Source organism: Pimephales promelas, chromosome 5 (genome assembly GCF_988280905.1).
Source record: "Pimephales promelas chromosome 5, fPimPro1.hap1.1, whole genome shotgun sequence".
Classification (NCBI taxonomy): domain Eukaryota; kingdom Metazoa; phylum Chordata; class Actinopteri; order Cypriniformes; family Leuciscidae; genus Pimephales; species Pimephales promelas.
Window position 1 is genome coordinate 43,734,604 of NC_142773.1, and position 14,367 is coordinate 43,748,970.

General features: G+C 41.0%; 2 protein-coding genes across 10 annotated transcripts in view; both read left to right on the forward strand.

Annotated features, from left to right (window-relative positions):
- The window catches only part of nectin4b (nectin cell adhesion molecule 4b), a 28,514-nt gene extending 22,860 nt beyond the window's left edge, over positions 1–5,654 (forward strand). The window contains exons 10-11 of the mRNA XM_089131644.1: positions 1,619–1,786; positions 2,949–5,654. Of these exons, the coding sequence (XP_088987770.1) occupies positions 1,619–1,786; positions 2,949–3,221 (441 nt within the window). The 3' untranslated portion in view covers positions 3,222–5,654. The remainder of the gene's footprint in view (positions 1–1,618; positions 1,787–2,948) is intronic.
- A 2,919-nt stretch (positions 5,655–8,573) lies between these two features.
- On the forward strand, positions 8,574–13,980 carry cirbpa (cold inducible RNA binding protein a). 9 transcript variants are annotated; one of them, XR_005620785.2, is made up of 7 exons: positions 8,574–8,689; positions 9,278–9,383; positions 9,503–9,609; positions 10,417–10,570; positions 10,647–10,799; positions 12,860–12,915; positions 13,322–13,980. XR_005620785.2 is itself a non-coding variant. In XM_039661139.2 (7 exons), the coding sequence occupies exons 2-7, from the start codon at positions 9,284–9,286 to the stop codon at positions 13,333–13,335; spliced, it is 579 nt and encodes a 192-aa protein (XP_039517073.1). In that variant the 5' UTR covers positions 8,574–8,689; positions 9,278–9,283; the 3' UTR covers positions 13,336–13,980. The 9 variants fall into 9 exon arrangements, 6 of the variants coding, with proteins under 6 accessions (XP_039517073.1, XP_039517075.1, XP_039517076.1 ...); XR_005620786.2 differs by having other exon boundaries at positions 10,417–10,561; XR_005620788.2 differs by having other exon boundaries at positions 10,417–10,525.
- Positions 13,981–14,367: the final 387 nt, after the last annotated feature.

Sequence of the window (14,367 nt, forward strand, 5' to 3'; positions counted from 1 at the left end):
GCTGTCTGCCTTTGCTGATGCCTCCTTTCCTTCTGCATGTCATGGCAGAGCTGAGGATGGTGTGCCAGGCTGATGGCTGTTCAGTGAAGAACAGCAGGTTACACCGGACTCTGTTGTCTTCTGGTCCACTGTAGTCAGACAGCAGTAACTCTGGGTTCTCTCTCAGGATCGTCTCTTTCATCTTTTTCTTATCTTTAGTAGATTTAACTTCTGCTGGGTATATTATCTCCAGCTCCTCTTCATTTTTGAAAAATGCCTCTGCTTTAGCTAGGCCCATGTTGTTCTCAACTGAAATAACTGCCACGGAATGTTAGCTTGGCTAGCAGTTAGCTTGATATGTTGAGTTTCTATGCAGATTTTAGGTGATGACAAAAAAAATTAAATCTTTTTCAGAGGTCTTACCTTCAAAATCTTCTGCCTCTTTTGTTTCCAATCATTTAACTACAGGTTGAGTCATAAAAAAACTTACATTTTCTGGCAAAAATGTTGTTGATGTCAGGAGCTCATATTTTTGCTGCCAACTGTCACCGGAACATCTCTCTCTGTCACTCACTCACTCACTCACTCACTGACTCACTCACTCGCTCACACACTCACTCACTCACTCACTCACTCACTCGCTAGCTCACTCACACACACACTCACTCACTCGCTCACTCGCTCACTCACACACTCACTCACTCACTCACTCACTCACTCACTGACTCACTCACTCGCTCACACACTCACTCACTCACTCGCTAGCTCACTCACACACTCACTCACTCACTCGCTCACTCACTCACTGACTCACTCGCTCACTCGCTCACTCACACACTCACTCACTCACTCACTCACTCACACACACACTCACTGACTCACTCACTCACTCGCTCACTCACTCACTGACTCACTCGCTCACTCGCTCACTCACACACTCACTCACTCACTCACTCACTCACTCACACACTCACTCACTGACTCACTCGCTCACTCACTCACTGACTCACTCGCTCACTCACTCACTCACTCACTCCCTTACTCACTCACTGACTCACTCACTCACTCGCTCACTCACTCACTGACTCACTCGCTCACTCGCTCACTCACACACTCACTCACTCACTCACTCACTCACTCACTCACTCACACACTCACTCACTGACTCACTCGCTCACTCACTCACTGACTCACACACTCACTCACTCACTCACTCGCTCACTCACTCACTGACTCACTCGCTCACTCGCTCACTCACACACTCACTCACTCACTCACTCACTCACACACTCACTCACTGACTCACTCGCTCACTCACACACTCACTCACTCACTCACTCACTCACTCACACACTCACTCACTGACTCACTCGCTGACTCACTCACACACTCACTCACTGACTCACTCGCTCACTCACTCACTGACTCACTCGCTCACTCGCTCACTCACTCGCTCACTCACTCGCTCACTCACTCACACACTCACACACACACTCACTCACACACTCACTCACTGACTCACTCACTCGCTCACACACTCACTCACTCACTCACTCACTCGCTCGCTCACACACTCACTCACTCACTCTCTCACACACTCACTCACTCACACACACTGACTCAGACTCTCTCTCTCTAGAATCACTCCATTCTGAGTGACGCCCGAGGTCGACTCGCAGACGGAGAGTTCGACAGCCTTGGTCGCCCCGCGATTTACCCGCCGCACCGGCAGAGGCGGAGAGAGGCGGAGGAGGACGAGCGAAGGCGGAGAGTCGAGTCTTACGTCAAGGCCAGCAATCTGTCTCTGGTGAGTGAGTGAGTGAGTGAGTGAGTGAGTGAGTGAGTCAGTGAGCGAGTGTGTGAGTGAGTCAGTGAGTGAGTGTGTGAGTGAGTGAGTGAGTGAGTGAGTGAGTGTGTGAGTGAGCGAGTGAGTCAGTGAGTGAGTGTGTGAGTGAGTGAGTGAGTGAGTGAGTGTGTGAGTGAGCGAGTGAGCGAGTGAGTCAGTGAGTGAGTGAGTGAGTGAGTGAGTCAGTGAGTGAGTGAGTGAGTGAGTGAGTGAGTGAGTCAGTGAGCGAGTGTGTGAGTGAGCGAGTGAGTGAGTGAGTGAGTGAGTCAGTGAGTGAGTGAGTGAGTGAGTGAGTCAGTGAGTGAGTGAGTGAGTGAGTGAGTGAGTGAGTGAGTCAGTGAGTGAGTGAGTGAGTGAGTGAGTCAGTGAGTGAGTGAGTGAGTGAGTGAGTCAGTGAGTCAGTGAGTGAGTGAGTGAGTGAGTGAGTCAGTGAGTGAGTGAGTGAGTGAGTGAGTGAGTGAGTCAGTGAGCGAGTGTGTGAGTGAGCGAGTGAGTGAGTGAGTGAGTCAGTGAGCGAGTGTGTGAGTGAGCGAGTGAGTGAGTGAGCTAGTGTGGGAGTGTGCGAGTGAGTGAGCGAGTGAGTGAGTGAGTGTGCGAGTGAGTGAGCGTGTGAGTGAGTGAGTGAGTGTGTGAGTGAGTGAGTGTGTGAGTGAGCGAGTGAGTGTGTGAGTGAGCGAGTGAGTGAGTGAGTCAGTGAGCGAGTGAGTGAGCGAGTGAGTGAGTGAGTGAGTCAGTGAGTGTGTGTGTGAGTGAGCTAGCGAGTGAGTGTGTGAGCGAGTGAGCGAGCGAGTGAGTGAGTGAGTGAGCTAGTGTGGGAGTGTGCGAGTGAGTGAGCGAGTGAGTGAGTGAGTGTGCGAGTGAGTGAGCGTGTGAGTGAGTGTGTGAGTGAGTGAGTGTGTGAGTGAGCGAGTGAGTGTGTGAGTGAGCGAGTGAGTGAGTGAGTCAGTGAGCGAGTGAGTGAGCGAGTGAGTGAGTGAGTGAGTGAGTCAGTGAGTGTGTGTGTGAGTGAGCTAGCGAGTGAGTGTGTGAGCGAGTGAGCGAGCGAGTGAGTGAGTGAGTGAGTGAGCTGTTAACACGTATCTGTCAGATGATTGACAGCTCGTCACCTCTGCTCCGCCCTCAGGATTCAGGACTCCACCGGGATCAGAGTTCTCCTCCTCGCTCCGTCAGCTCCGGCCCGACGGCGGAGGCGTTTGGAGACGCGTGGAGGCGCGGATCTCGCAGGGAGATTCACCGAGAGAAAGACCTGAGAGAGAGAATCCCTGAGGGAGAGGAGGGAGACTCGCAGGAGTTATCCGAGGCGCTCTCCAACTACTTCCAGTGCAGCAACAGCGGCCTGACGCCCAAGCAGAACCCCAACGCCATCATCATACACACACGCAGATCGGTCCTCTGATGGGGGACTCCACACACACACACACACGCAGATCGGTCCTCTGATAGGGGAACCAAACACACACACACACACACACACGCAGATCGGTCCTCTGATAGGGGAACCAAACACACACACACACACACACGCAGATCGGTCCTCTGATAGGGGAACCAAACACACACACACACACACACGCAGATCGGTCCTCTGATAGGGGACTCCACACACACACACACACACACACGCAGATCGGTCCTCTGATAGGGGAACCAAACACACACACACACACACGCAGATCGGTCCTCTGATAGGGGACTCCACACACACACACACACACACACGCAGATCGGTCCTCTGATAGGGGACTCCACACACACACACACGCAGACAGATCATCTGATGGGGGACTCCACTCACACACACACACACATACACACACGCAGATCGGTCCTCTGATAGGGGAACCAAACACACACACACACGCAGAACCATCGTCGAGACGGTCGCAAACCGAAACATTCATAATCCATAAAGTCTTGCATATGATCACCGGGGATAAATAGTTTACACAAACGAGTCTGTTCCTCCTCAGTGTTTCTGTCTCGTTTTCCAGCATAAACTTCTTAAAATCCTAAATCAAGAGACATTTACTGGAGAACAAGAACAACTGGAGATATCAAGGCTGCAAAATGTATGAGAATGAAGTGAGTTTGTGTTTGAAATGAGAACAAATATCTGCCAGTGGAGAGAAATCATCTTCATTCAAAGGGAAAACGGATATTTGTTCTAGTTTTAAGCACAAAATAAACACTTTTTTAAGATTATTATTAATTTTTCACCAGCATGAAAGCTCATAATGGCTTTTTTTTGTTGGAGAAATTGAGAGATTTAGATTTAAAGTTTTTGTTTTACACTATATAGTCTCGTATTTCTTCTTCACGATATTGCATGTTCACTCAAAAAAATAATATGTTGGCTTTAATTAATTTTTATTTGTCAACAGGTTCCACAACTGGATTACGTTAAACAAACATAATTTGTTCATGTAACTTCAACATAATGGAATTAAGTCATTTTAAATTACATAATTTAAGTAGTCTCAACGTGAATTTTTAAAGGCTTCCTGACATGATTCAAAGGCATTTTATTATATTCATTCATCTATTAATATTTCATTTGATTCAGTGACATTTAATAAAATTGATAGACTTTAGCTAGCTATTTGTTAGCATTAACACATATTAACATATTAGCATGAATGCTAAGATTTACACGCTCCTTCATCCAAAGCAATAGAAAATAATGAAATCAGTCGACAGCCAAACAAAATGCTCCACTCTTCTCCACAAAAACTCACTGTAATTTAAATGGTTTAATAATTCCAATGTAATTTAACATTAAACACTATTACACACTATCAAGTCTTCCCCTTTTCTAAATTTCTCAAAAAACACAACATAAAATAACCCTTAATTTTAACATTTATTCTCTCTTAATTCAACCGTATGCAAAGCATGCTGGGAACTAAAAGCACTTCCCAGTTTCAGTTAATGCAACACAAATCAATCATGTAATCCAACACAAACGGATTAAGTAAATTTAAGTTGTTCGTAGATTTAAGCAGATTGAACACAATAAAATTAAGTTCGGGCAAAATGCCACCATACACTGAAAAAAATAATATGCTTTATCTAATCAATAAAATTGTGGCAACATATTACAAGCAATATTATTAATTAAATTATACAAATTAGAATTAATTAGAATGTTAATTTAATTAACTATCACTCAATTCTAATTTGTTCAATTTAATATATAATATTGCTTGTAATCTGTTGCCACAATTTTATTGATTAGATAAAGCATATTCATTTTTACAGTGTACTGCCACCCTCTGGATGTACACATGTTTTTACTTAACATAAATGTTTGTGTTTAGACAACACATTAGGATTTTATACTGTTAAGTTGAGACACAATTACATAGACCTTAATTGAAAAAAACATTTTGCATACATTCAATAATGGGTCAACTGGTCACTAATAAAACTTTCTAAAGTTTTTGATTGAACACTAAAAATGCTTGGTTAGTTCACATTAAAACTAGTTTTATACCAGTTTTTGGTAACGCTTCACAGTGAGTCTCCATCAGTCAACACTGGATAATGCAGAGCAACACATTCGTTACAGTATTTATTCATCTTTAACATTAAAATAAATATATTGTTACACTGAAATAAATAGTTGCAGAAACATTTTTTCTACTAAATAGCAGAAAGAAACCGACAACAATTAGGAAGTTAGTGGACAACTCTGGACTTTAATGTGTAATCGATGTGATTTTTATTGTTGTTCGTGTTCAGACTGAGAAAGTTGAACATCTGTTTATGAAGTTTATACATTTTGTACATTATTTCTGATGAGTCGCTCAAATAAAGCTATGTGAAGGCCTTTAGTGTGTGTGTGTGTGTGTGTGTGTGTGTGGGGAGTCTGGGGTAGGGAATGAGACAGTAACACTGAGGTGTGTGTGTGTGAGAGAGAGAGAGAGAGAGAGAGAGTGAGCAAGACAGCAACACTGATGTGTTTGAGTGTGTGTGAGTAACACTGGTGTGTGTGTGAGAAAGAGAGAGTGTGTGACAGAATCACACAATTCTGATGTTTCCTTGACTTTATAGGCTAAGTGTTTATTCCAACAAAGAAAGATTTTAGTCTGTACACACACACACACACACACAGTAACACACTAATATTCAGCAAATAACTAATATTTATAATGTGGGACAGAAATAGCTGGCAGTGAATTCCTAATTATTATCTTGTAATGAACATTTCATAGGTCATGATATTCTGTTGTGTGTGCGAGTGTTTCAGCGCAGAATATCAATATTAATAGGCTATGTCGTTTTTTAATTATATAAACTATAAAGTCAATACTGAAAAAGTAATGAAACATGGCTACCAAAAATGTAACAAGTTAAAATGTATAATGTGCATAAGCCGTGTTCATTATTATAGCTCATAATATTAGCTGCACAATGAGAATGTTTTCGATTTAATGAAGTGTTCAACATTTAAGTTGCAGTAATGTGTGAAATCATAAACTCAAATCCTAATGCTGTAAACTAGTTGAGCATGGGCAGAGCCGGTGTAACTGGTAACTAATTACGTTATAAAAACATGTTTTGCGAACGTTCAAACATGTTAAAAACGTGTTTTCTTGGTTGTGTGTGACGTTCCATGTCATTCTTCAAACATTATGGGAATATTACTTTTGAATGTTCTCTATTCTGTAACGAACGATGAAAAAAGAACATGTTTCAGGGGAAAACGCTCCACGAACGATAACGTTTTGTAAACATTTTAAAAGACCAAATAACGAACATTCACTGCAAGAACGTTGAGAATCTTGCCACACCGTTCTTAACGTTCAGAGTTATCGGGTCTTAGAAAAACAACATCGTTGAATGTTTTTTTTTTTTCCTGAAACGTTTTATTTGGAAGTTTGTCTACAACACGGTTCTTCTTAATTTAGTGGTCAAAATCATGTCTGATATCTCCCCATATTGATATCGTCTTGACAAGTTTAATCCATAGACAGTAAAAGAGGGTTTAATCCTTTAATAATATAATGAGAGAAGCCGCGGACAAAACCACTTCCGGCTTGCGCGCCAGCGACCGTAAACACTGGAAGAAACGCGCAGCAGAAGGGAAGCTTCGGTAATCATAATCATGACATAAAAAAGGTCGAAATCATGACATAAAAAGTTATAATTATGATTTAGAAATTTGAAATTATGAATTACAGTAATAATGGTGACAAACATATTGTCATAATTATGGCTTAATTCATAAAAAGTATTTTCATCTCATAATGAAGATGATTCTACGTACATTATTAAGGACCAAATGTTTTTTAGATGTGAACAAAAAAATCATTCCAGATCAAATATTCAAACCAGATAAATCAAATGTTTAACTGTTCAAGAGGAGACATGAACAGGTGGGTTAGCTTGTGTGTGTGTGTGTGTGAGAGAGAGAGAGAGAGAGAGAGAGAGAGAGAGAGAGAGATAGAGAGAGAGAGAGAGAGAGAGAGAGAGAGAGAGAGAGAGAGAGAGAATGTGTGTCTGTGTGTTAGAGAGAGAGAGTGTGTGTAAGTGTGTGTGTATGAGTGTGTGTGTGTTGGGCCTGTATGAGGTGTTTCTCACACTTCAGCATTTGCATGCCATATATGTATAATTAACGCTGCAGTGATTAACTCTCTCTCTCTCACACACACACACACACACACACTCTCTCTCTGAGATCATGCTGGGAAACTCTTCGTCTTTATGAATGAAGGAAAGGATCGTTCTCACATGTAAAACAGCAGCTCATGTTTGCAGACAGTAATCCACACACACACACACACACACACACACACATTCATCATGTCTCAGTAACCAAAGGCCTCAGTATTCTCCTGTTATCTCTGTAAAAGCGGCTGTGAAACACTGTATATTAATAAATGTGACTTGACTTATTACTGCACAGAGACAGGGGCTATGCTCGTATTATTACAAATAGTTTATTTATTTATTTGTAAAAGTATATTTCAGCAACACATGTTGACCGTCTGTGGATAGCGGGGCATGTTGTCACTATTACAAACAGTGAAACAAAATGCAACAACAAAAATGTAATAAACTATTTATTCCTGTAATTTCAGCATCATGACCCCTCACAAATCACTCTAATATGAGGATCTAATTATCAAATAACATTTATGATTATCATCAGTGTTGAAAACTGTTGTGATACATAATACAAAAGTTTTTAAAAAGATTAAGTTAATTAATACATTTATTCAGCAAGACTGCATTAAAGTGACAACAGAGATATCTCTAATGCTTTAAAAAATAAATGCTGTTCCTTTCAACTTTTTTGTGTTTACAAAATCAGATGGCAGGGAAATCTTTATTTTTTTTTTAAGTTTAATAAATACTTTAAAATAACAAACAGGCATTAACATGATTTCATAGTTAAACACATGAACAATAAGACCGATCAGCATATCAACCTAATAACGTTTTTTAAAAAAATAAATAAAAAAAACACACAAAAAGCAAATTATAACATAACATTTGTATTACATTAAATTATTTTAGTACATTTATGGTTAATCCATATATATTGCCAGTCATTTAAAGAGTTTTAAGACAATTACTTCTACTTTTTAATCGGTTTAAGGATTAAAATAATTTGTTTTTAACAACCTCAAAACACGGAGAAACTTGAACGTGTAAGTTACGTTTGTGTAATGTTCGTTTAAACTTTCGGTTCATTCGGTTCATACCGGTTTGTACGCAAATGAGCTGTGTTTAGGCTCCGCCCCCGAGCTCAGGCTTATATAAGAGGCGCGCGGCTCGTTCCTGCGTCTCTGGAGTTCTGAAGGCGATAGAGACGCACACACGCCATTTCATCCGCCCGCTACTACTGCGACATCACAGGTACCTCACTTTAATCTACACTCTTTTACTTTATTCGGTGTGTTCTTCACAGGATTTAAATACACCTTATTTAACGGTTGAATTGACAAAGATTTGTGCGTGTTTGGCCTTCTCGACTCGCGCGCTGCTTAAAATGGCGGCGCGTGATGGAGATCTTCATCATCCTCATCTGAGATCAGCCGTTTTTATCAACTTGTAATATCTTAATCGATAGTTTTACCATCAAGGATCGAGTATTTTATGAAGTATAATGCGCATTTGGGGGTTTAGTCTGCGCTTGTTCTATTTTATTCGAGCATTCGTGTTTGTATGGAATCCATTGTTTGACCTAGTTTGATGAAGCAGCGTGCTCGCGCTGACCCATATCTACTGTTTTATTAAATGAAATGCACGATGAATATTGAAAAAACAGATTGATTATCTATTTTAAATGGGTAATACGTGCTTCCCGCCATTTTATTTATTCATTATTTCTTTTTTTATCGCCAGTCTACTATGAGTCATACATATGCCGATTTATTTTGGTACTTTATATGAGGACGTCCAAACTGTATTTTATTTTTTTGTGCAATATTTGTGTGTTTTTAGCTCAGAATGTCTGACGAAGGAAAGCTGTTTATCGGCGGGTTGAGTTTCGACACAACCGAACAGTCGCTAGAAGACGCCTTCTCCAAATATGGCGTCATCACCAACGGTAAGACCCGCCCCCTCGCCAATCTCAGCGCCTCTCTGCGCCCGCGCTGTTTTTGATTGGCTCGTATGCTTTCTGTGATTTACATAAAAGGCTCATTATTATTACATTTGCCTCTTCAGTTCATGTGGCCCGAAACAGGGAAACCAACAAATCCCGAGGATTCGGCTTTGTGACTTTTGAGAATCCAGATGATGCGAAGGATGCGCTGGAAGGAATGAATGGAAAGGTTAGTCACTGAAACTCTTCTAGGTTTGACATTAACTGGAGGTCAACAGTTGATTCAAAGTAAAAAGTATACGTTTCTCATTAGATTGTATCAATTGGAAAAACTCAATTTTTGTCTATAGGGAAATGATCCATAGGTTTTGAGGTTATTAATCAAAGGCTTCAATTTTATTTGTGTGAAAATTCAACTTATTTTTAAAATCATCTTTAACAGTTGATGTAATGAGAAATCTGCTCATTCTGTGCAGTAAAATTAACTGATTAATTTTAGAAATTATGGAAATTGATTAATTTTAGGAATTATGGTAAGATGGTGAATCCACTTTTCTGTTTATCTAAATATTTCTGTACTTTTATTTTTTGGTCTTTGGACGCAATGATTAAACACTTTTTGATGTGAAATCACAACATTTAGACTATTTAACAAACAATAATTTAAAAAAGTGTGTCTACAATAATGAAACTTTTTTTTTTTTCGATAGACAGTGTCAGTTCAAAATGTTTGATTAAACTTTTTATTTTTATACATTAGACCGTAACAAAACACAATAAAATATTTATCAGACCGCAAACAATTAATAAAATTATGCTGTTAGACTGCAATTAAAATGCACAATCAAACTTGAGTACCCATAATGCAGTGTAGAATTTCCTTATTTCAACTTTAAAAAAAAATCATGGAAGTCATGGTGAAACTACATTACCCATGATGCTGTGCAGAAACACCAGAGTTGAGATGATGGGTGAAATGCCTTCTCCACTGTTTCCGAGTATTTGTGTGCTAACGCCCTCTCTGTGTCCTGAGCAGTCGGTGGATGGGCGTACGATCCGCGTGGACGAGGCCGGGAAGGGCGGCGGTGGAGGAGGTGGCCGGTCCGGTGGAGGATCCTACAGAGGAGGAGGAGGGGGAAGAGGAGGTGGGGGTTTCTTCAGGGGAGGCCGAGGAAGAGGAGGTTCGAGAGGTGCTGATCTCTCACAGTGTACGAGTGCTGTGGCATGTTCTCAAAGCTGCGTGTGTTAATGTCTTGCTCTCTGAAGGCGGAGGTGGATACGGTGGAGACCGCGGTTACGGCAGCAGCGACCGTAGTTACGGCGGAGACCGAAGCTACAGCGGCGGCTACAAGAGTGGAGGAGGAGGAGGATACTCCTCTGGGGGCGGTGGTGGAGGAGGCTACAACAGGGACAGGTGAGGTGTGTGTTTCACCATTACTCTCCTGCTGATCTCACTCATGATGATGCTGAACACTTATGCCCTCTTTTTGACAGATTGCAACAATGGAGTTTTGGTGTTAGACCATTTTTAGATTGTAGACTGCCACAATTAAACGTTTTTTGACCTTCAACGGCTTTTGACGTCAGACCGCCATAATTCAATTGGTTTGACGTCAGACTGCCGTAATTCAACGGTTTTGATTTTAGACCGCCACAATTAAACTTTTTTGATGTCAGACCGCCACAATTTTAGCATTTATGACGTCAGACTGCCACAAAGGTTTTTTGATGTTAGACCGCCACAATTCAACAGTTGACAGACTTCCACAATTACTTGTTTTGTGACGTTCAATGCCACAATTCAACTGCTTTTGACGTCAGACCGACATAATTCAACGGATTTGACAGATCGCCACAAACGTTTTTTTGACGTCAGACCGCCACAATTAAACGGATTTGACAGACCGCCACAAACGTTTTTTGACGTCAGACCGCCACAATTAAACGGATTTGACAGACCGCCACAAACGTTTTTTGACGTCAGACCGCCACAATTAAACTGATTTGACGGACCGCCACAAACGTTTTTTGACGTTAGACCGCCACAATTAAACGGATTTGACAGACCGCCACAAACGTTTTTTGACGTCAGACCGCCACAATTAAACGGATTTGACAGACCGCCACAAACGTTTTTTGACGTCAGACCGCCACAATTAAACGGATTTGACAGACCGCCACAAACGTTTTTTGACGTCAGACCGCCACAATTAAACAGTTTTTTTACGTCAGACCGCCACAATTCAACAGTTTTTGACGTCAGACCGCCACAATTAAACGGATTTGACAGATCGCCACAAACGTTTTTTGACGTCAGACCGCCACAATTAAACGGATTTGACAGACCGCCACAAACGTTTTTTGACGTCAGACCGCCACAATTAAACTGATTTGACAGACCGCCACAAACGTTTTTTGACGTCAGACCGCCACAATTAAACTGATTTGACAGACCGCCACAAACGTTTTTTGACGTCAGACCGCCACAATTAAACGGATTTGACAGACCGCCACAAACGTTTTTTGACGTCAGACCGCCACAATTAAACAGTTTTTTTACGTCAGACCGCCACAATTCAACAGTTTTTGATGTTAGACGCCACAATTTAGTGTTCTCAACGTTAGACTGCAGCAATTAAGCTGTTTTGACGTTAGACCGCCACAATTAAACTTTTTTTTTTACATCATACTGCCACAATTAAAAATAAAAATTTTACGTCGGATTGCCACAGTTCAACAGATTTGACGTTAGACCGCCACAAACATTTTTTGACGTTAGACCGCCACGATTAAACTGTCTTGACGTTCGACTGCCACAATTAAACTTTTTTGTTTTTTTGATGCGTGACCACCACAATTTAGCATTTATGACGTCAGACCGCCACGATTCAACAGTTTTTGATGTTAGATGCCACAATTTAGCGTTCTCAACGTTAGACTGCAGCAATTAAGCTGTTTTGACGTTAGACCGCCACAATTAAACTTTTTTTTTTTTTTACATCTTACTGCCACAATTAAAAAAAAATTTTACGTCGGATTGCCACAGTTCAACGGATTTGACGTCAGACCGCCACGATTAAACGGTTTTGACGTTCGACTGCCACAATTAAACTTTTTTGTTTTTTTTTGACGCGTGACCGCCACAATTTAGCATTTATGACGTCAGACTGCCACGATTCAACAGTTTTTGATGTTAGATGCCACAATTTAGCGTTTTCGACGTTAGACTGCAGCAATTAAGTGGTTTTAATGTCAGACCGCAACAATTAAACGTTTTTGACGTCAGACTGCTGCAATTCAACGGTTTTTGATTTTCGACGTCACAATTAAGTTGTTTTGATGTCAGACCACCACAATTCCATAAGTTAGGGCTGCAAGAGTTTATGCTTTGTCAGCAGTTGGACTGATTATTATTATTATTCGATTTGACGTGAACCCAGTGTTTTGCGATTCTGACGCGTGTGTGTCTCTGTGTGCAGGAGTTCCAGTTACGGCGATCGAGGCGGCTCTTACAGAGATAGCTATGATAGCTATGGTACGTATTAGCTTCTTCGCCTCTACCATCCCCACATGAGCATGTCGCCGCAGACTGGCAAAACAGGCTTTTCTTGAGTTTCCTCAACGGGGCGGATAGTCAAGACTTTTTTACCACGTTACCCTTTTTTTTTTTTTTCTCTTTCTTTTTTTACATGGGTTTATAAAACACAAATGCTTTAATTCTCAATTTGGATCTCGAGCTTCATGACTTCAAGTACTCAAAAAGAACCCAAAAAGAACGATCCGATCATCTCCATTGGAGGAACGGTCGCGCTGTCATTCTCCAGGCCGCTCGAAACGACCCTGTTTTCCTGTCTTTGCTCTGGTTGGTTAGCTAGAGGGATTTTGTGTCTTAAACCTGTTGAGATTCTTCAGTGTCTTGATGTGTGATACTTCCTCCTCAGCTGTACACGAGTAAAACCCAAGACCCGACACGACACTGGCCGAGCGTTTCTAAAGACTCATGGATCTATTCTTGGATTTGTTTTGTAGCTGTTCTCCCTGTTTCTGTTCTGTTGTACTTTAAGAAAAGGCCGTTTCTGTTCATCAAGCCGTGAACGAATGCATGTTCACATTTCACGAAGAGCGCCGACTGGTTCCTCCACATTTAAACGTTATATTTGACCAATGTCCTTCACGGGGAGTCGAGTGTGTTTGCTCAACGAAGCCTCTGTTTAGTCCAATCCTGTTCCAGTAGATCTAGTCTCTCGTTAAGAGAACGGCTCATTTTGTTACTTTGATAAGCCAGGCATTGATTTGTCCAGTTTCCATAAAGTGATTCCTTTCCGCCTGGTGGCCGTCGCTGCTGTTCTCGAGTCAGTCTCTGCTCGACGCCTGCATTTTAATCATGGACTCTTGACTAATATATATATCGAATATTTACTTGAAAAGAGAACCAGAAATTGTTAACAGTACACTCCAGAACTGGGAAGAAAAACTTGTGCTCTTTTGTTTTTTCTTTGTATCAGAATTTGACTCACTATTTTGTTTTTATTCCTTTTTTTTTTTGTTGCTCTTCAATTGTGGCTTCATGGAGCCTATTAAACGAAACGATTTGTTCAAACGCTCTGAATTCTGTTGTTGCCTTTCAAACACTCCAGTCCAGCTGGACGAACACGAGGATCATAATCATACACTGACTTCCGTTCATGCAATAATATTAAATGCAACTGCACATGTAGTTCACATTAAATTAGTGAATTTAATGTTTTGGCGCACATGCCCATTTTACTGTATATTTATCGTGTTTTAAATTGGTAAATGTAGCCAATTAATTTTTTTGCTTAATGCATGTGCGCTAAATAGAGTAATAATTTAAACTTGGCTACTATTAGTGTATACCATTTTTGTCATTTATTCGATCTTAAATTGCAGTTCGACATTTTAAATTAGCTTTTTTTTCTAATTACTTTCATGCATTAAAATATTAGTAACTGGTTTAAATGCAGAT

Excerpts from the sequence above, each read along its gene's own strand:
- cirbpa (XM_039661139.2), top strand. The coding sequence starts at position 9,284 with ATGTCTGACGAAGGAAAGCTGTTTATCGGCGGGTTGAGTTTCGACACA. Across the intron at positions 9,384-9,502 it reads ATATGGCGTCATCACCAACG|TTCATGTGGCCCGAAACAGG; the intron begins GTAAGACCCGCC and ends TTGCCTCTTCAG. Across the intron at positions 10,571-10,646 it reads AGGAAGAGGAGGTTCGAGAG|GCGGAGGTGGATACGGTGGA; the intron begins GTGCTGATCTCT and ends TGCTCTCTGAAG.